Source organism: Saccopteryx leptura, chromosome 13 (assembly GCF_036850995.1).
Source record: "Saccopteryx leptura isolate mSacLep1 chromosome 13, mSacLep1_pri_phased_curated, whole genome shotgun sequence".
Classification (NCBI taxonomy): domain Eukaryota; kingdom Metazoa; phylum Chordata; class Mammalia; order Chiroptera; family Emballonuridae; genus Saccopteryx; species Saccopteryx leptura.
Window position 1 is genome coordinate 38,407,703 of NC_089515.1, and position 22,687 is coordinate 38,430,389.

General features: G+C 44.8%; 1 protein-coding gene across 1 annotated transcript in view; it reads right to left on the reverse strand.

The window, feature by feature from the left end:
* Positions 1 to 16,382, reverse strand: part of IQGAP1 (IQ motif containing GTPase activating protein 1) — a 112,874-nt gene extending 96,492 nt beyond the window's left edge. Inside the window, exons 1-2 of the mRNA XM_066355761.1 lie at positions 16,224 to 16,382; positions 14,014 to 14,113 (exon numbers count right to left, since the gene is read on the reverse strand). Coding sequence (XP_066211858.1) covers positions 14,014 to 14,113; positions 16,224 to 16,278 — 155 coding nt within the window. The 5' untranslated portion in view covers positions 16,279 to 16,382. The remainder of the gene's footprint in view (positions 1 to 14,013; positions 14,114 to 16,223) is intronic.
* Between the last annotated feature and the right edge of the window lie 6,305 nt (positions 16,383 to 22,687).

Genomic DNA, 22,687 nt, shown 5'->3' on the forward strand with positions numbered 1-22,687 from the left:
CCACCCCCCCCCTTCCTCTCTGTCTCTCTCTTCCCCTCCCGCAGCCAAGGCTCCATTGGAGCAAAGATGGCCCGGGGCGCTGGGGATGGCTCCTTGGTCTCTGCCCCAGGCGCTAGAGTGGCTCTGGTCGCGGACGCCCCGGAGGGGCAGAGCATCGCCCCCTGGTGGGCAGAGCGTAGCCCCTGGTGGGCGTGCCGGGTGGATCCCAGTCGGGGGTGGATCCCGGTCGGGCGCATGCGGGAGTCTGTCTGACTGTCTCTCCCCGTTCCCAGCTTCAGAAAAATACAAAAAAAAGAAAACAAAAAAATAAATAAAAATAAAAAAAATTCAATCTTTAGCAAGTAAAATCTCTTTAAAATAAACCACTAACCAGATGTTTCATTTATATGTGTAGGAGGAGTCTTTGATTCACATACTCTAAAAGCACAGGTATCAATCAGATTACTAGGAGCTCTTCCAGAAGAAAAATCAAGAAGCAGAATCCTGATTTGTTGAACCTCTGCATAAGTGGCACTTTATTCAGCTTGCTCAAAGATATAGTCTCTAGGCAACCAAGTCCCACATTAAACAAACAGCCCAGTAATATGAATCACTTCCGGATAGTCTCACTTTGCCTACCAACACTTTTTTACACAAATACTTCCTGTGAACTGGTTTATTTAGCAGCCTCAATTGAGAGCAACCAGGAGTCCATCAAAATACTACATGACTTAAAAATGTTCAAAACAGTTCCTGTTACCAACAGGTATCCCCAAATTGCTTACCTGTGAAGCAGAAGGAATTTTACAGAAATCAGAGACAGGTCACTATATAAGGCCAGAAAATTAAGTTCCTAGAACATGCCAACTTAGGCCCTAAAATATATTTTGTACTGTATTTTCATTTATAAAATTGTTACTCTGACCTCTAAGAACAGAAGTAATATATGCCAAATTAGGTCAAATTAATCGTCCACTTCGCCTAATCAGACTTTCCCAACTTCGGTGGACAATTCATACACGTAAGCTGGCCAGTTAACACTGGTTTCCTGTGATCACATCCACTCCAAGACTTATTAAAAATAGCCTGACCAGGCAGTGGCGCAGTGGATAAAGCGTCGGACTGGGATGCTGAGGACCCAGGTTCGAGACCCCGAGGTTGCCAGCTTGAGCGTGGGCTCATCTGGTTTGAGCAAAAGCTCACCAGCTTGGACCCAAGGTCTCTGGCTCGAGCAAGGGGTTACTCAGTCTGCTGAAGGCCCGCGGTCAAGGCACATATGAGAAAGCAATCAATGAACAACTAAGGTGTCACAATGTGCAACGAAAAACTAATGATTGATGCTTCTCATCTCTCCGTTCCTGTCTGTCTGTCCCTGTCTATCCCTCTCTCTGATTCTCTCTCTGTCTCTGTAAAAAAAAAAAAAAAAAAAGACTTATTAAAAATAATGGAAATTGGTAGAGTATTAAACCCAATTCTCTTGGCTACCAGCTCCTTTTTTCCTCCTTTAAAGGATAATTTTCTGTGTCACACTATTCTTCAAGAACTAATCAGCCTGACCAGGCGGTGGCGCAGTAGATAGAGCGTCGGACTAGGATGCGGAAGGATCCAGGTTCGAGACCCCAAGGTCGCCAGCTTGAGCGCGGGCTCATCTGGTTTGAGCAAAAAGCTCACCGGCTTGGACCCAAGGTCGCTGGCTCCAGCAAGGGGTTACTCGGTCTGCTGAAGGCCCATGGACAAGGCACATATGAGAAAGGAATCAATGACCAACTAAGAAGTCGCAATGCACAACGAGAAACTAATGATTGATGCTTCTCATCTCTCTCCGTCCCTGTCTGTCTGTCTGTCCCTGTCTATCTCTGCCTCTGTTAAAAAAAAAAAAAGAACTAATCAGAGACCATTTATTTACTCAACTGTCAAAAAAGTAGGGAGAGAAAATGAGTTAACAGTCAAAATGAAAATTGCAATAAGACAAAGCAACTAGCATTAACAGAACCAATGAAAAAATTAAGATAGTAGAAAATCCAGTCAGAAAAGCAGATGTATATACGGAACCTAGAATGCTGATTTAACTAAGATAAACGAACGAAATGAAGAGCAGCCATACAGCAGACAGCAGATCCAACCTAATAATAGGCACCCCAAGACAGAACTAACTGATGAATCAGAACTAATTCATTATTCAAGGTATAACAATTTCCTAGAGCTAAAATAAACAGAAAAGACACTATAAATCAAGAGAGTCTCAGAGTATGGGCAGAATTACTAAGCCAACATCAACTCTAATATATTCTTTGGGGAAACCTCAAGAAACAAGAATTTTACAAGTTTCAAATCATAAAAAAGTGAAGTGTAAAAAGAAATTACTTGTTATGGAGTGAAATCAAGCTAGCTTCTTATGTTATTTCTCAATAAGTATAAGAAAATGAAGTCATGAACATTTTCTCAAGAAAAATGAAATATAGGCCCTGGCCGGTTGGCTCAGCGGTGGAGCGTTGGCCTGGCATGCGGGGGACTCGGGTTCGATTCCTGGCCAGGGCACATAGGAGAGGCGCCCATTTGCTTCTCCACCCCCCCCTCCTTCCTCTCTGTCTCTCTCTTCCCCTCCCGCAGCCAAGGCTCCATTGGAGCAAAGATGGCCCGGGTGCTGGGGATGGCTCCTTGGCCTCTGCCCCAGGCGCTGGAGTGGCTCTGGTCGCAGCAGGGCGACGCCCCGCAGGGGCAGAGCATCGCCCCCTGGTGGGCAGAGCATCGCCCCTGGTGGGCGTGCCGGGATGGTCGGGCGCATGCGGGAGTCTGTTTGACTGTCTCTCCCCGTTTCCAGCTTCAGAAAAGAAAAAAAAAAAAAGAAAAGAAAAATGAAATAGAGTTCACCATAACAGAATAAAAAGTCTGGAAGTAGAACTATATGCATATAGTTTAACAGCTGAGAAAGCAGATAGCAATTGCTAATAGTAGTAATAAAATTTTTTTTGTTTTTAGTGAGAGGAGGGGAGACAGAGAGACAGACTCCGGCATGTGCCCCAACTGGTATCCATCTGGCAACCCTGTCTGGGACCAATGCTCTGCCCATCTGGGCCATACTCAGCAACTGAGCTATTTTTAGTGCCTGAGGTGGAGGCTCCACAGAGCCACCCATCTTCAGCACCAAGGGCCAACTTACTGGAACCAATTGAGCCATGGCTGCAGGGTTGGGTGAGGGGGAAGAACGAGAGAGAGAAGGTCATGGTCGCTTCTGCTGTGTGCCCTGACTAGAAATTGAACCTGGGACATCCACCTGCTGGGCCAGTGCTCTACCACTAAGCCAACCAGTCAGGGCCATAAAATTATTTTTAAATGATACAATAATTTAGAAACAACCATGAGAGTTAAAGACTTTTAAAAAATTAAGTCACGGCCTGACCTGTGGTGGCGCAGTGGATAAAGCGTCAACCTGGAAGTGCTGAGGTCACCGGTTCGAAACCTGGGCTTGCCTGGTCAAGGCACATATGGGAGTTGATGCTTCCAGCTCCTCCCCCCTGTCTCTCTCTCCTCTCTCTCTCTCTCTCTCTCTCTGTCTTTCTCTCTCCCTCTCTAAAATGAATAAATAAAATAAAAATTTAAAAAAACAAACAAACAAAAAAATTAAGTCACTTAATTATGAAAAGGTAACTATGAAATTTCAAATTTTAGCAAGGCTTTACAGAAATTAATATCTAGACAGTGAATTGACAAAAGAAATTATAAATAGAAATATTAACATGTAAATGCCATAAAATTTTAAACTGTAAGTGAATAAAAACCCAAAAAATTAAGGGAAAATATTTGTAGCATAATGATTGAATATTTATATAGACAGTAAGTCCAGTTAGTATGCATCCCATATGTGGTTACAAAGAAATATATTTTTTCTTGTGATAAGGGCTTTTGAGATATATTCTCTTAGCAACTTTCAAATATGCAATACAGTATTAACTGTAGGACATCTGTATTGTAAGAGCGCTCACAAAAGTTAATACCATGACCCCAGAAGACAGAGAACCATCCATGATTTGCATACTAAAATAAATTGCTAAACAAATATATGAGAAAACAGTTAACTTTCCCAGCAAACAAAGCAATATAACATTAAACTGGAATAAACAGTAAATACTATGTACCCACTGAAAATAGTCATTAAGATGACACTATACCCCTGACCTATGGTGGCACAGTGGATAAAGCCCTGACTTGGAATGCTGAGGTTATCAGTTCAAAACCCTGGCTTGCCCCGTCAAGGCACATATTACAGGCAGCTACTGCAAGTTGATGCTTCCCACTCCTGCCCCCTTCTCTCTCTCTGCTAACTCTGAAATCCAAAAAATATTTTTTTAAAAATAATACTATACCAATCTTTAAAATCGGAATTTGTGATTACAACAATCTAAAATTTATGTACTTAGACAGTTTTTCCCTTGACTTAACTCCTTTTTTATTATAAAACCCATGATCGTTGTAAAAATCATTTTAAATCTGCAGAAAGGCATTAAATAAACAGGAACAGTCCTCTCACACCGTCCACGCCAATTCCACTTCCTAGAGGTAGCCTCTGATTCCTGCTGGGTTTCCTTTTTAAGACAAAAGCTTATGTCTGAAGTGAAAAAACTAGGGCCAGCTTTAGGACATTGAAAGTACCCAGAATATTCCCCAGAAAACTTTATTAACACCTCATCATGTTTAGACACTGTGACAGGCACATAACCCTCACAGCAACTCCTAAAACACATGGTATATTCATTCCGCAAAGGACAAATTTAGGCTCACTCCCTGAGGTAAAGCAACTTGGAAAACCAGACTCAGAACTCTCACCTGCCAAAACTGAAAGTCCTCAGTCTTTTCACTTCGCATAATGTTGAAGTTCAAGATTTTCAAAGACGTTTTAATCACTTTTTCAAGTCCTGTTTTACTTAATTATAAGTATTATGAGTTACAGTTATATGACTTTTCTTAGATAGCTGACTGCCTAATATTTACCAGATTACTCTGCACATTTCTTTATTTTATTTATTTATTTATTTATTTTGTATTTTTCTGAAGCTGGAAACGGGGAGAGACAATCAGACAGACTCCCGCATGTGCCCGACCGGGATCCACCCGGCACGCCCACCAGGGGGCGACCAGAGCCACTCTAGTGCCTGGGGCAGAGGCCAAGGAGCCATCCCCAGCGCCCGGGCCATCTTTGCTCCAATGGAGCCTCAGCTGCGGGAGGGGAAGAGAGAGACAGAGAGGAAGGAGAGGGGGAGGGGTGGAGAAGCAGATGGGCGCTTCTCCTGTGTGCCCTGGCTGGGAATCGAACCCGGGACTTCTGCACGCCAGGCTGACACTCTACCACTGAGCCAATTGGCCAGGGCACTCTGCACATTTCTTAATTGTAAATTTTGCTATCTCAGCCATACAGATAAGTAAAAAGCTTTTGATGGCCACACTAGGAACTCATTTCCTCCCATTTATAACATTGGAAGATACAATGTGGAAAGTGCTTTTAGTTTGAAACACTTTGTAACAAATACACTTTTTCTCTCTCTTTTTTTTTTTCCTGAAGCTGGAAACAGGGAGGCAGTCAGACAGACTCCCGCATGCGCCTAACCGGGATCCACCTGGCATGCCCACCAGGGGGCGATGCTCTGCCCATCCGGGGCGTCGCTATGTTGCGACCAGAACCACTCTAGCGCCTGAGGCAGAGGCCATAGAGCCATCCCTAGCGCAGGGGCCATCTTTGCTCCAGTGGAGCCTTGGCTGCGGGAGGGGAAGAGAGAGACAGAGAGGAAGGAGAGAGGGAGGGGTGGAGAGGCATATGGGCGCTTCTCCTGTGTGCCCTGGCCGGGAATCGAACCTGGGACTTCCGCACGCCAGGCCAACGCTCTACCACTGAGCCAACCGGCCAGGGCCTGTAACAAATACGCAATTCATTTATTACCATGGAACCTAAGGCAGCTGTATTAAGTTTCAGAAGAGAGAATAGCTGTTCATCTATGTCAGCATTTTAAGAGTTAAGAATAAACCCCACCCCTGACTTCCTCCCTTGATAATTATGAATACACAAATGCACCCAGCTGGGTGTCCCAACATGTCACTAAGTAGCCATGTGCTATGCAGCCCCTTAATCACACTGGGTCTCCGGAGGAGATTAAACTAGTTTTCTCATCTGTAAAAGAAGAGCTTGAGTCACCTCCTAAAAATGACCCCCTCCCTCAATCTTTAAGTGATATTCCTCTGCTGTAAAATTCCAGAGCTGGTGGCAAGCTATTCTTCCTAGTCACCTCACCTATCCCTTTCATTTTCTTGCCTCTTCATGTCTTTAACTTCTGTTTTCAGGATCAGAGAGGGCCAGCCTGGATCTTTCCAGATGTTACTAGAATTCTGGTCCCACTTAGAGAGGATCTGCAGAGCCCATCCCAGAAAGGGTTTGATGCCAACAAAAAAGATATATACACAAAAGAGAGTGTGTTTCTCAAGACCTGATTTCTCTCCAAGATACTTGCTCTCTACTCCCCTAATTACAGAAGGTAAAGTGCCTCTATTTAGGGCTAAGCTCCTGTTAACACCATGTAGTTTCTGACAGTCTCTAACCAGCCATAGCCCTTACTTTCCCTTCTATAAGGAGAGGAGATGGGGGGGTGCCCTGCCCCTTGAGCTGGGGTATAGAAACTGAGCAGGAGGAAGGTGGCCAATGACTGGTAGAAAAGGCATATCAGCAAGCCTCTGAAGGACCGAATCCTAATCCTACCTGGGAGACTGCTTAACCTTCTTCCTGTGACCTTCAACCTAACTGAATTTAATCCCGTTCCAGTATTACTCATAGTAGTCTCCTTACCTTCCGGCTGCCCTGCCTAGTGTGTTCCCTTCCTTGTTTTTTTTGTGTGTGTTTTTTTTTACTTGATCTATTTTTCCTGATCTATAACTTCCTCCTGTGCAACACCTGAATACCTACTATACACCTCACATATTTAAATCTCACCTCCTTCACTTGCATAAAAATGCTATTCATCTCTACTGCTCCTTAGCCAAAACAAATGTAAAGCCCAATTAGAATAGGCAAAAGGATAAAAATAAACCCACAATTGAGCATAAATATGTAATTTAAGATGTCTCTCTTTATAAAGTCCTTGATCTGCTCTGTAGCCCTTAACCACAAGCCCTATATCCTTAGATATTTCATTAGAACTTAAGTTTCTCACTGACGCTCCTCTCCAAACAATAAAGAAAAGTAGAAACTCTATATTTTCTATTTCCCACCATTCTCAGTACATACTTTTATGGATTCACTCCTAAATTTTCCCAGTTAACATTTTGGGGAAACACAACCACAACACACTCTCATTTCTCTACACACACTTACTTACATGCACTGTCTCCACACATTCATATTCACTCTGCACACTCTCCTCTTTCCACTAAAGAGCTCTGTTACAGGTACCCGAGAAAACGGAGTACCCTAGGATACACAATGGGGCCACTGTACTACAAGGTGGAGCTCTAGTGGGCGGAGTAGCATTCTTATAAATAGAACTAAAGAGGGGAACCTTTCCTCCCTTGGATCTCTCTGATCTCTCTTCCTGGCCTTGGAGCCGGTGTAAATTCCAAACCTTGGGGCTCCTCCAACTTGGGAGGGGTGCAGGTTATGAAGGAAACAGGATGGGGCCAATCCAAAAGGCAAAATGGGCTTGTGCTAGAGGGGAAAGAGGGCCTCGAGCAGCACAGAGGTACAGCCCAGCTCTCCAGGGTAGGAGACAACTGGAGCTGAATCCCCACACTCATGAGGAAGAGCATGTGATCTGTCTGTGGTGCACCTCACCCAACTTTTCAGAGGTGGCAGCAGCTATAGTAGGTGGCTGACAAGGATCCAGTCCTCTTTTCTCAGCATGACATTCTGGGCTTCTTTTCCTAACCCTAATTAGCTGGAAAATCTAAATAGGTGCTTCTAAAGTTGATTTTCTAATCAAAGCTTTAAAAAAAAAAAAATAAATCACCCCATCCAGATGCTACATGATGGCCTCCATAAAATAGACCAAGCACATTTCCACGATGCCAGGCCAGGGGGTAAAGCATACCAGGGCAAATATGCCACTATTATGCCCTCCCTCATAACCAAAGCATAAAAAATAAAGACTATCACAAATGTCTCACTGCTTTAGGTACCTCCTAAGTATGCAAAAACACCCTACTAAAAAACATCTCATGGGATCATGGCCCTCTGGACAGGTTCTAAAGGAAATGGGCTATCACCTAACCTGTGGTGGCGCAGCAGACAAAGCACTGACCTGGAATGTTGAGGTCGCTGGTTCGAAACCCAGGGCTTGCCTGGTCAAGAAACATACAGAAGTTGATGCTTCCTGCCCCTCCTCAAAGTGAAAAAATAAAATCTAAAAATAATAATAATAATAAAGGAAATGGGCTACCTTCCTATCTGGAAAAAACACCTGACAAATGCCTTGCTAGCGCAGCAACTGAAAAAAAAAATGTGACAATAAAAACATTATTCAATTCAAGCTATTATATCACAGCATAAGGCAGACTTCTAAAAATGTTTAAAATTTTGTTTCTCAACTAGGGGAACCATCTGAACTAGCAGCATTTACAATATACAGGTGCTTGCACCTTCCAGTTCAGATCTACTGAAAGAGAATCTCTGTGATAAGGCCTGGATATCTATTTTTCTGAAGTTGCCTAGGTGATTCTAATGCACATGCCTGGTTAAGAACCAACCACTCTAGCCCTGCTCAGGTAGCTCAGTTAGAGCATTATCCCAATGCACCAAGGTTGCGGGTTCAATCCTAGTCAGAGCATATATAAGAATCAACCAATGGGCCCTGGCTGGTGGGCTCAGTGGCAGGGCATTGGCCTGGAGTGTGGAAGTCACAGGTTCAATTCCTGGTCAGGGCACACAGGAGAAGCAGCCATCATCCCCCAACCCCCTCCTGCAGCTATGGCTTGAATGCCTTGAGCAAAGTTGGCCCCAGGCACTGAGGATGGCTCCATGGCCTCTCTCAGGTGCTAAAATAGCTTGGTTGCCAAGTAACAGAGCCTCTCCCCAGTAGAAGGCTTGCCAGGTGGATCCTAGTCGGGTGCAGATAGGAGTCTGTCTCTCTGCTTCCCCACCTCTCATTTAATTAAAAAAAAAAATCAGCCTGACCTGTGGTGGCGCAGTGGGATAAAGGGTCGACCTGGAACACTGAGGTTGCCGGTTCGAAACCTTGGGCTTGCCTGGTCAAGGCACATATGGGAGTTGATGCTTCCTGCTCCTCCCCCTTCTCTCTCTCTCTCTCTCTTTCCCCTCTCTCTAAAAATCAATAAATAAAAAAAAAAATACCATTCCTTTAAAAAAAAAAAATCAACCAATGGCCTGACCAGGCAGTGGCACAGCAGATAGAGTGTCAGCCTGGGACACTGAGGACCCAGGTTCAAAACCCCGAGGTCACTGGCTTGAGAATGGGCTCATCCGGCTTGAGCACAGGCTCACTAGCTTGAGCACAGTGTTGCCAGCTTGAGCATGGGATCACAGACATGACCCTATGGTCGCTGGCTCGAGCAAGGAGTTATTGGCTCAGCTGGAACCCCCTGGTCAAGGCACATATGAGAAAGCAATCAATGAACAACTAAAGTGCCACAACAAAGAATTGATGCTTCTCATCTCTCTCCCTTCCTGTCTGTCTGTTCCTCTTTCTGTCTCTCTTACAAATAAATAGATAGATAGATAGATAGATAGATGATAGATAGATAGATAGATAGATAGATAGATAGATAGATAAAAGAATCACTCTATAAAACAGAGGTCTCCAAACTTTTTACACAGGGGGCCAGTTCACTGTCCCTCAGACCGTTGGAGGGCTGGACTATAAAAAAAAACTATGAACAAATCCCTATGCACACTGCACATATCTTATTTTAAAGTAAAAAAAAACAAAACAGGAACAAATACAATATTTAAAATAAAGAACAAGTAAATTTAAATCAACAAACTGACCAGTATTTCAATGGGAACTATGCTCCTCTCACCGACCGCCAATGAAAGAGGTGCACCTTCCGGATAAATGGCCTCAGGGGGCTGCATGCGGCCTGCGGGCTGTAATTTGGGGACCCCTGCTATAAAATGATAACAATTATTTTTCAATCATGAAAACTGTAAGTTGGCCCTGGCCAGGTGGCTCAGTAGATAGAGTGTGCTACTCTAGTAGATAGGTCCTAGTGCACTGAAGTTGGTGGTTCAATTCCAGATCAGGGCACATATGAGAAGCAACCAATGAGTACACAACTACATGCAACAGCTGAGTGGAACGAGCTAATGCTTCTTTTTCTCTCTCTTTCCCCCATCACCTTTCTCTCTCCCTTCCCTTCTCTCTACCCCCCTCTCTGATCAATGGAAAAATTAAAAGGAAAAAAATTTTTTTATAAAAAGGAAAACTACAAGTATACCATGTAAACTCTACCCTCAGTTTCCTCACTGAAATAAGATGTTGAATTAGATTAGTGGTGGCAAGGGGGTGTCAGTCAAGACAGCCTCTAGAACAAGGTAATTTTACTGTAGAAACCCAATATTAAAACAAAAGCAGCCCTGGGTGGATAGCTTGATTGGTTGGAGCATTCTTCCGAGGCACAGAGGTTGCCAGTTCAATCCCAGGTCAGGGCACATACAGGAACAGATCAATGTTCCAGTCTCTCTCTTCCGTCCTCTCTCACTAAAACCAATATATATATATATTTATGTTATTTATTTTTTTAAATAATAATTGGATGGGGGAAGAAGGATAAGCTGAGTTTCTTCCTGCTCACCCCTAGATCACCTCAACAAAGTCACCAAGCTTCAGAGAGCACAAACTGGTCTCAGACCAGCTGCAGCTTCCAAATTCTTTCACCTTCCAAAACCAGATCTAGTCTACAACTAGAAGAGCAGAAGACTTCATAGTCTTGCTCAAGGGGCTTTTATAAACTTTGTATAAGAACCAACCCCCCTCTAGCCTGACCTGTGGTGGCGCAGTGGATAATGCGTCGACCTGGAAATGCTGAGGTCGCCGGTTCGAAACCCTGGGCTTGCCTGGTCAAGGCACATATGGCAGTTGAGGTTTCCAGCTCCTCCCCCCTTCTCTCTCTCTGTCTCTCTCTCTCTCCCTCTCTCTCCCCTCTCTAAAAATGAATAAAGAAAAAAAGAAAAAAAAAGATTAAAAAAAAAACCAACCCCTCTCCCTGGGTGGTTGGTTCAGTGGATAGAGCATTGGCCTGGTATATGGATGTCCCAGGTTCGATTCCCAATCAGGGCACATAGGAAAAGCAAACATCTGCTCCTCTCCCCTCTTTCTCCCTCTTCTCCCAAAGCTAGTGACTCAACTGATTTGAGTGTCAGCCCCAGGTGCTGAGGATAGCTCATTGGTCCCAGCATCAGCCTCAGGCACTAAAAATAGCTCAGTTGATTCAAGCATAAGCCACACACAGGGGTTGCTGGATGATACCAGTCAGGGTGCATGCGGGAATCTGTAACTCTTTCCCCTCCTCTCACTTAAAAAATAACAACAAAAAACTTCTTTTTGCACTGTCCAGGTAGCTCAGTTGGTTAGCGGTGGTCGGCAAACTCATTAGTCAACAGAGCCAAATATCAACAGTACAACGATAGAAATTTATTTTGAGAGCCAAATTTTTTAAACTTAAATTATATAGATAGGTCCATTCCTTATCGAGGTAGCGCCCGCACGTGGTATTTTTTGGAAGAGCCACACTCAAGAGGCCAAAAAGCTGCATGTGGCTCACAAGCTGCAGTTTGCCGACCAAGGGGTTAGCATTGTCCCTTTATGTCACGGTTGCAGGTTCGATCCCCAGTCAGGGTACATACAAGAATCAACCAATAAATGCATATAAGTAAGTGGAACAACAAATTGATGTTTCTCCCTTCCTTTCTCTCTAAAATCAATAAATAAATTTTAAAAAGAACCAACCCCCGCCTAACCAGGTGGTGGTGCAGTGGATAGAGCGCCGGACTGGGATGCGGATTACCCAGGTTCGAGACCCCGAGGTCGCAAGCTTGAGCATGGGCTCATCTGGTTTGAGCAAGGCTCACCAGCTTGAGCCCAAGGTCGCTGGCTCAAGCAAGGGGTTACTCGGTCTACTGTAGCCCCCGTCAAGGTACATATGAGAAATCAATCAATGAACAACTAAGGAGCCACAACAAAGAATTGATGTTTCTCATCTCTCTCCCTTCCTGTCTGTCTGTCCCTCTCTCTGACTCTCTGTCTCTGCCAAAAAAAAAAAAAAAGAACTAACCCCTTTTCTAACAACATAGTCATCTGCTGTCTAACCTTCCACTAAAAAACACAATTCTCTCCATCTAAATCATTACTAATCCCACCCCACTCCTCCCCCAGTCTCCTGGAAGGGCGTCCAGCTCAGAAAAATGTCTGGGTTCAAGAGGACACACCAGCCTGACCAGGCGGTGGTGCAGTGGATAGGGCGTTGGACTGGGATGCAGAGGACCCAGGTTCAAGACCCCGAGGTCGCCAGCTTGAGTGTGGGCTCATCTGGTTTGAGCAAAGCTCTCCAGCCTGGACCCCAGGTCGCTGGCTCCAGCAAGGGGTTACGTAGCCCCACGGTCAAGGCACACATGAGAAAGCAATCAATGAATTACTAAGATGTCACAACAAAAAACTAATTATTGATGCTTCTCATCTCTCTCCATTTCTGTCTGTCTGTCCCCATCTATCCTTCTCTTTGACTCTCTCTGTCTCTGTTAAAAAAAAAAAAAAAAAAAAAAGAGGACACACCAAACACATGTAGTGGTAACCCCAGGGACAGGAAGAAAGGGAATGGGACCAGGAAAGGGCACAAAGGAAACTCTACCATGTCTTTTTGAGAGTAAAGGGAAAGATCTGAAGGGCTAACATTTGTTCCTTCTGAAATACTGTACATGGATGTTTGTTGTATTGTTCTTGGACTTTTCTGTAGCATTTCAGTATCTTCAGAATTAAAAATAAAAACGACTTGTTTCTTAGTAACATGCATAACATCCATGATTGTATGCTCTCTCTCCCTCCCAGGAACAAGGCTGCATGTTTCTCTTCTCCCTCTTCTTTCCCATCCCACTCTTCTTCCCCCACAGGCCTGCATCTCCTAAACTCGAAGGGTCCCCAGAGACTTGCAACCAGGGGAGCAGTGGGCAGTGACAGTTTGTCCCAGGTCAACCCCTTGAACCTGTCTCCAAGGCCCCCTTTTCTCTGACTTCCTAGAGAGCCAATGTAGCCTCATCTAGGCTTTCCCCTGTTGCTTCTTCTATCCTAAACCCTTCCTTGTTTCACTGTCCTCAGCTTTAATAAATGTACTGTCAAAATCAAAAACAAAACAAAAAATCCACAATTTTTATTAGACTGTGATCACAAATACTTTCCATTAGCTCTTGCTAGTCTTCTCTACCAAAGTTCATTTATAAGACACCTGACCTGTAATTACATCTATCTACCCTGGGACCTTCAAAGGAATACAGCACTGTAACAAAAGAAACTACAGAGAGCAAACCGATAAGCTAAGAGTAAGACCACAAGTTCTTGGAGCATCTGAAAAGGAAAAGAGCAGCCGTACGTTCACTTCACAAAGAACACAGAGGATAGTGCCTTTGGTAAGCAGTCCTTGACTATTGCCAAATGGACGAACTTACCCATAGCGCTACCAAGAAGGAATCTAATTCATATATAAGTCAAAACCAGTAAAGACCCGATGAAACATTAAAGCCAAGAACTTCAAACTCTAAAAATGCTCCTTCTCCCCCACAGGTGGTAGTACCCCAAACATGCACTGTAGGCATAAAACAGAGCAACACAAATCTGGATATTTTTCAGTATACAAAAATGTCCATCACTGTTTCATGAATCAAGTGCCATCGAGGTTACCTGCTCCCATGGATAAATACCCTACCTACACCTATTCCTTCAAAGCACCCGCCTCCCTCAGGCGCATCTACAACATACTCCAAAAGATCTTTATCTGTATTCACACGTATCAGCTCCCTTCTCCCAATCTTCTTTCCAGCCAGCCAACCTTTACCTCTTTGCTTCTTCCAAATGACAAAGGTATTCATAAGCCACATTCTGCCGTCTCCTTTCATCCATCTCCTCTGCTGTGAGTCTCTCATTATCCAGGACAGCTAAAAGATGAAAGAATGCAAACAAAAGACTCTGTAACCTTTCTGAGAGATAAAGGAATGCCACATCATCAAATTCCTGCTTGTCACGTCGAGTCAGGGTAACCTGTAGATGTGTGGATAGCCAGGACCACAATGACTTTCCTAAAATAAGAACTATGGGGTTTCAACCATACCCACCTTACTACTTTTTTAAAAAATGTACAGTAACATGAACATGTACTATATTTTAGCTTAACTTGAAAATTAATGACTTGAGATTTGGGGCTAAAACTGTCCTAGTCCATCCACCAGACTCTTTCTAAATACAGAGTTGATCATGTTGTTTCTTTCCCTTTTTATTAATAACCAAAGCCAACAGTCCAGTCATTGAGAACAAAGTGGCAGTACCTGGGCTAAGCATTTTACATGCATTCTCTCATTGAAGCCCCATAACAATCCTGCTATCAATCCCATTTTACAGATGAGGAAACTGAGGCAGGTTGATCTTAGCCCCACAGCTAATAACTAGCAGAGCCCAGATTCAAACCTAGGCAGTCTGTCTCAAAAGTCTACGAGCTTAGCCTGACCAGTGGTGGCATAGTGGATAGCATTGATTTGGGACACTGAGGTTCCTAGTGCAAAACTCCAAGGTTGCCAGCTTGAGTGCAGGGTTGTTGGCTTAAGTGTGGGATCACTGACACATATGTTCCCAAGGTCCTTGGCTTGAAGCCTACAATCACTGGCATGAATCCAAAGGTTGCTAGCCTGAGCAAGGAGTCACTGACTCTACTTGAGGCCCTAGTCAAGACACATACAAGAAGCAATCAATGAACAACTAAAGTGAAGCAACTACAGGTTGATGCTTATCACTCTCACTCCTCCCTCTCTCTCCCTTCCTGACTCTCTCTCTAAAAAAAGAAAGAAAGAAAGAAAAAAAAAGCCTGTGAGTTTAAATTGGAAGTAATCTTCCTCTGCAAGGGTGCCCAGGGTAGAAAATAAATTCCTAACTCCTTGGGATGGCATTCAAGGTCTTTGCCAATTTAGCTCAAATTACTTTTGGAAACTCTCCTGCCTCTCAGTACCCTTCCTCCCACCACTATGCACTCCCACTCCACACCACAATTTCCAGTGCTCTCCTACTGTTCATACCTTACTTAGTTCATGCTCTGTCCTCTTCAAGTCACATCTCTTGCCCCACCCTGCCCAGTCAAACTTGACAGCATACCGCAAGGCTCTGTTCAAACGTCCCTACCTGTGGCCCCCTCATTCCAAGCCCGTCAGCACCCACGCTCATTTACACTGAGTTAGTTCACTTATCTCCTATCTTTATTATACCTTATTATCATTGGGCTGTACACCTGTCTCTGATTAAAACGTTCTTTGAAGGCAGGGCCTGGTCTTACCTTTCATTTCACAAAAGTGACAATATCTCACATATAACTGTTGATGAGTGAAATTACCCTAAAAATATAACATTACTCTCTCAATATAAAATAAGATCGAGACTCCAAAGGAATTCCCTTTGGCCAGTGGTAATTATCCCGCCGGCGGCTGAATGACGTCCCAGGGACGACTACAGAAAATGAGGAAGTCAGGGGTTTTTTGTTTTTTGGGGTTTTTTACTTTTGAAATCCTGACGAGGGAATTAAGCCGGAGAAGGGTGAAGTGACTTGCCCAGGGCCGCACCCCTCGGCTCGCCCCGGCCTGGCAGCCCGGACCCAGGGTCTCCCCCGCGGCAGCACGAGGGCGGCAGCGCCCACGGAGAGCGAGCAGAGCCCCGGTCTGCGGTCCCGGGAACGCCCTGCACGATCCTCCTGCCACCTCACCCTAGGCCGTCCCCCTCAATCTCGGTCGGGCTGGGCGGCGGGCGGCGCTGGGTGTGGCCCTCCAGCTGGAGCGCCCCGGCGAAAGCGTGGAGGCCGCCAGGTCCCCCCACCACCTGGGAGGCCGAGGGGCGCAGTCGGGGGTCCTCGCTGCCCGCAGCCCCTCCCGCCCACCGCCCCGGCTCTTCCGGGTCCGCGCGGCCCACAGCTGCCCTGCCCCACCGTCCCGCCAAGCCCCCGGGAAAACGGCGCCTGGGAGGCAGAGAGCCCGGTCCCAAAACCCCCGCGCCCCGCAGCCCCGCACTCACAGCCATAGTGCGGCCGGGACACGCCCAGTCCGTCAACCTCGTCCGTGGCGGACATGGCGGCCGAGCGCAGGTCTCTGGAGAGGAAGCGGTGAGACCTTGGAGGCGCGGGTGCCGGTGGCTGCAGCTCCTGCAGAGTGCGCGGGCTGTCTCGGTCCCTGAGGCCCCGCCCCGTGCCGCCGGCCCTGCCCCGCGGCCCCGCCCCAGCGGCCCCACCCTGCCGCGCCGTAGGGAGCGGTTTGAAGTAGGCGGAGCCCGAGCAGGCCTATCCCGCCCGGGCTCCGCCTCTGGACCCCGCCCCGCGCCTTCCAGACGCTTATGGAAGGTGGAAGAAAGGAGGCGGAGCTCGCCCGCCAGTCAGGCTCCCGAACAGCTCCGCTCCGCAAGGAAGGCCCGCCCCCGCCCTGGAGCCTTAGTCTTTCCCGCCAGCACCTCAACTGCACATCCGACAAAAAAGGCTGCCATCGTCGGTAGCTTGAAATAAAAAACGTGGGCTTCATCCTTTCTCCTGCCTTCCAAGCTAAACTCAGCACCAAAGGACTCAAGGAGGGCGTTTTTTTGAAGCGGCCCAGGGTGTTCTTATTGGACGCAAGCAGATCCAAACTCCCTCTGGCCTCAGAACCCTCCTAGAGTCGCCAGCAGTTGCCAGATTTGAACTTCTCGACCCTCCTAATATTTGAGATGTGGATGCTAAAGCAAGAGAGCTGTCTGTGTTCGTCCAAATATTCTTAACCTTAGATTTCGTGCCACAGATCTTTGAAAGTTCTTTTTAGTGGACTTGCCCGTTTTAGGGCTCTTCCCCTTGCACCTTGTGCTGCCCTTAAATAATTTGACGAGGCCCTGGCCGGTTGGCTCAGCGGTAGAGCGTCGGCCTGGCGTGCGGGGGACCTGGGTTCGATTCCCGGCCAGGGCACATAGGAGAAGTGCCCATCTGCTTCTCCACCCCTCCCCCTCTCCTTCCTCTCTGTCTCTCTCTTCCCCTCCCGCAGCCAAGGCTCCATTGGAGCGGGGATGGCCCTGGCGCTGGGGATGGCTCCTTGGCCTCTGCCCCAGGCGCTAGAGTGGCTCTAGAGTGGCTCTGGTCGTGGCAGAGCAACACCCCGGAGGGGCAGAGCATCGCCCCCTGGTGGGTAGAGCGTCGCCCCTGGTGGGCGTGCCAGGTGGATCCCGGTCGGGCGCATGCGGGAGTCTGTCTCTTCCCGTTTCCAGCTTCAGAAAAATACAAAAAAATTTAAAAAATTAATAAATAATTTGACGAAATTCTGTCCCCAGCCTGCACACTTCTTTGTGCATTCTTTCTGAGTAACTTTTTCCACGCTCACCTTAAATTACTGAAGATATATATATATATAATATATATACATATATACATATACATATATAATCTCCAGACCCTCTAGAAGCCCCAATTCAATATTTTCGACTGTGCGATGGACATTTTCACCTGTGAACCCTGCAGATACTTCAAATTTAACATGTCCAACGCTGACCCTGCTCCTGCTATACTCTCTATTAATAGAAATGCTCAGTTAAGTCCAGTGAACTTTACCAATCACTTTTCAGAAACTTTTAATAATTTTTGGTCCCATTCACAAACTTAGTTAATTCAACATCATCAAACATTTAAAATCATGTGTATAGCCATTGCGGAGAGCTTGGTTGGTTTGAGTGTCATCCTGATAGGCAAAGGTTGTGGGGGTTCAATTCCCAGTCAGGGCACATACAAGAACAGATCGATGTTTCTATCTCTTTCTTTCTTTATCCCTTCCTCTCTCTCTAAAACAAAAAGAAAAGAAAAATCAATCAATTTTTTTAAAAATAGAAAAAAAGTGAAAATATGCCTATAAACTTACTAGATTTTCTTTTTACTTTCTTCAATAGTCTGTCTGACCTAGAACCGTTTCAAGGCTTAGTAATCCTTTAAAATCAGATAAATTTACAAATATAATGAATTTAAAATTCTCTTAGTTGGCCCAGCTCCATGTGTAAGCTTGGTAAGATTTCAATTCAAAATCTAAAGTTCGAAACTAACTCAAATGTACATTTAAAATAAGAGTTATGGCCCTGGCCGCTTGGCTCAGCAGTAGAGCATCGGCCAGGCGTATGGAAGTCCCTGGTTCGATTCCTGGCCAGGGCACACAGGAGAAATGCCCATCTGCTTCTCCACCCTTCCCCCTCTCCTTCCTCTCTCTCTCTCTCTTCCCCTCCCCCTCTCCTTCCTCTCTCTCTCTCTCTTCCCCTCCCACAAGCAAGGTTCCACTGGAGCAAAGTTGGCCCCTGGTGCTGAGGACGGCTCCATGGTCTCTGCCTCAGACGCTAGAATGGCTCCAGTCCCAACGGAGCAAGGCCCCAGATGGGCAGAGCATCACCCCCTGGTGGGCATGCCAGTGGATCCGGGTCGGGCGCATGCGGGAGTCTGTCTGACTGCCTCCCTACTTCTAACTTTAGAAAAATACAATAATAATAATAATAATAATAATAATAATAAAATAAGAGTTATAAGGTTGTCACTCTAATAAGCCAAATTTTGTTAAGCATTGCAAGTGCATAAAATGTGAAATATACACATTTCTTCTTAACCTCAACATATTAATCCCATAGTTTTTACTCTATTAATTCTACCTGTACTTAATTCTAAATATTCCTTTAAGTTGAAAGACACAGAGCTCCTGGTCAAGTTGCTCAGTTGGTTACAGCATCATCCCTATACACCAAGGTTGCAGGTTTTATCCCTGGTCAAGACACATGCAAGAATCAACCAATAAATAAGTGAAACAACAAATTGATGCTTTCCTCTCTCTCTATTTAAAATCAATAAAGGGGGAGGGCTGCTAAGAAAGACAGTTTCCAACCTAATATTATGTCTGTAGAGATTGCTACAGACATAAGTCCTGGAGCTGTGGACATTCAGAGACGTTCTTCTCACTGTGCCAAATGCCAATTTGAGCCCTTTTTCATATTATGTCATGGACTTCAAAACTCATTATCTCATCCTCTGACATACTCTTAGAAATCTGCAAGTCTTACCTACCCAGTTTATCTTTTTTTAAATTGATTTTGAGAGAGAGAGAGAGAGAAAAAAATATTGATGTATTGTTCCACTTATTTATGCATTCATTGGTTGATTCTTGTATGCACCCTGCCCAGGGATCGAACCTGCAACCCTGGTATATCAGGAGATGCTCTAACTGAGCTACTCAGCCAGGACCTACCCAGTTTATCCTTGCTTTTATTTTATATTTCTTGACTTTTAAGATAGGTACATATGTTTTTAATTTAATTCTAACGACCTTTGTAATGTATGCTATACATACATGTAAATGTATTTTCTCTCTAGTGATAAAGATTATGAACCTAATGGGCTCTGCATTCTTTTTTTTTTTTTTACTTTAGAGAAAAAGGAAGGGAGAGAAAGCATGTGAGAGAGAAACATCAATTTGTTGTTCCACTTACTTATACATTCATTTGTTGATTCTTGTATGTGCCCTGACCAGGGATCAAAAACCACAACCTTGGTGTATCAGGATGACACTCTAACCAACTAAGCTACCAGGCAAGGGCTTCTTGCATTTTTTCTTATTTTTAGAACTATACAATACTAACAGGTATTTAAATCAACATCCCCTTTATTATCAGATAGCTTTATCAGATGGTCACAAAATAAGTCATTCTTTATAACTATAATAACTATACGTACAGAGGTTTTACTAGACTAGTATTTTGTATTTATTTTCTTATCCAGCCCTGACCTGTGGTTGCGCAGTGGATAAAGCGTCAACCTGGAAACACTGAGGTTGCCGGTTCAAAACCCTGAGCTTGTCTGCTCAAGGCACATATGGGAGTTGATGCTTCCTGCTCCTCCCCCCACTCCCCTCTCTCTAATGAATAAATAATATCTTTAATAAAAAAAATTTAAAAAAATATATTTTCCTATCCAAACCTCATACTTATCCTACACAGTAAGAACTATTATTATCTCCAATTTACAGATAGGACAATGGGGAACTAAGTAATTCAACTGAAGGCACACAGCACGAGGCAGAGCTGGAACTCAAACCCAAGTCTGTCTAATGACAAAGCCCAGATGCCTAGCCAATAAACAATATTCAGAGAAATGCACATTAACATCGTAACTAACCACTTACATCTTTTTCATGGCTGTGTAGTATTCCATTGTATATATTGTATATGTACCACAGCTTTTTAATTCACTCTTCCACTGATGGACACTTGGGCTGTTTTTGGATTCTGGCTAAACAATGCTGCAATAAACATGAGGGTGCATATCTTCTTTTGAATCAGTGATTTGGTATTCTTAAAATATATTCCTAAAAGTAGGATAGCTGGGTCAAACCACAGTTGCATTTTTAGTTTTTTGAGGAAACGCCACACTGTTTTTCACAGTGGCTACACAAGTGTGCATTCCCACCATCAATGCAGGAGGGTTCCCTTTTCTACACACCTTCTCCAGAACTTATTGTGTCGATTTGCTAATGAGCACCATTCTGACAGGTATATCTCATTGTGGTTCTTTTTGTTTGTTTTTTTGGGGTTTTTTTTTTTTTTGTATTTTTCTGAAGTTGGAAACGGGGAGGCAGTCAGACTCCTGCATGCGCCCGACCAGGATCCACCCGGCATGCCCACCAGGGGGCGATGCTCTGCCCATCTGGGGCGTCGCTCTGCTGCAATCAGGGCCATTCTAGCACCTGAGGCAGAGGCCACAGAGCCATCCTCAGCGCCCGGGGAAACTGTGCTCCAGTGGAGCCTTGGCTGCGGGAGGGGAAGAGAGAGAGACAGAGAGGAAGGAGAGGGGGAGGGGTGGAGAAGCAGATGGGTGCTTCTCCTGTGTGCCCTGGCCGGGAATCGAATCTGGGACTCCTGCATGCCAGGCCGACGCTCTACCACTGAGCCAACCGGCCAGGGCATTTTCTTGCTTCTTAAGGTATGCCTGTAATGCTATAAACTTCCCTCTCAGAACGTTTCTGCTGTGTCCCATAGATTTTGAGTTGTTGTATATTCATTTTTATTTATTTCAAGGAAATTTTTTATTTCTTCCTTGATCTCATTATTAACCTATTCATTATTTAATAACATGCTATTTAGCATCCAAGTGTTTGAATGTTTTTCAGTTTTTCTATTGTAGTTGATTTCTAGTTTCACACCGTTGTGATCAGAGAAGATGCTTGATATGATTTCAATCTTCTATAATTTATTGAGACTCGTTCTGTGTCCTAACATGTGGTCTATCCTAGAGGATGTACCAGGAGCACTTGAAAAGTATGTATATTCTGCTGCTTTAGGGTGAAAGTTTCTGAAGATATCAATTAAATCCAGTTGATCTAATGTGTCATTTAGGCTGCTCTTTCTTTGTTAATTTTCTGTCTGGGGGATCTATCCATTGATGTTAGTGGGGTAATACACTCCCCTACTATTATAATATTGCTCTCAATCTCGCCCTTTATGCCCATCAAAAATCTGCTTCATATATTTAGGTGCTCCTATATTAGGCACATAAATATTTACAATGGTTATATCTTCCTGTTGGATTGCTCCCTTTATTATTATATAGTGACCTTCTTTATCCCTTACTGTAGCCTGTGTTTTAAAGTCTATTTTGTCAGATATAAGTATTGCCACCGCAGCTTTTTTTTTATTTCCATTTGCATGAAATGCTTTTTTCACTTTCAGTCTATGTGTATCTTTTGTTCTGAGGTGGGTTTCTTGTAGATAGCATATGTACAGATCCTGTTTTCTTATCCATGTAGCTACCCTATGTCTTTTGATTGGAGCATTTAATTTTTTTACATTTAAGGTTATCATTGATATGTACTTATTTATTGCCATTTTATTCTTTAAGTCTACAATCCTCTTTTTCTCTATTTATTTCCTTTGCTCTTTTTACAGTAGGCCCCTTAACATTTCTTTTTTTTTTTTTTTTTTTTTTTTTGTATTTTTCTGAAGCTGGAAACGGGGAGAGACAGTCAGACAGACTCCCGCATGCGCCTGACCGGATCCATCCGGCACGCCCACCAGGGGCGACGCTCTGCCCACCAGGGGGCGATGCCCTGCCCCTCTGGGGCGTCGCTCTGCCGCGACCAGAGCCACTCTAGTGCCTGGGGTAGAGGCCAAGGAGCCATCCCCAGAGCCCGGGCTATCTTTGCTCCAGTGGAGCCTTGGCTGCGGGAGGGGAAGAGAGAGACAGAGAGGAAGGAGAGGGGGTGGGGTGGAGAAGCAAATGGGCGCTTCTCCTATGTGCCCTGGCCGGGAATCGAACCCGGGTCCCCCGCACGCCAGGCCGACGCTCTACCGCTGAGCCAACCGGCCAGGGCCCCTTTAACATTTCTTGTAGTACTGGTTTGGTTGTAATGAATTCCTTGAGTTTTATTTTTTCTTTTTTGGTCTGAGAAATTTTTTATTTCTCCTTCAATTTTAAATGACAGCCTTGCTAGATAAAGTAGTCTTGGTTG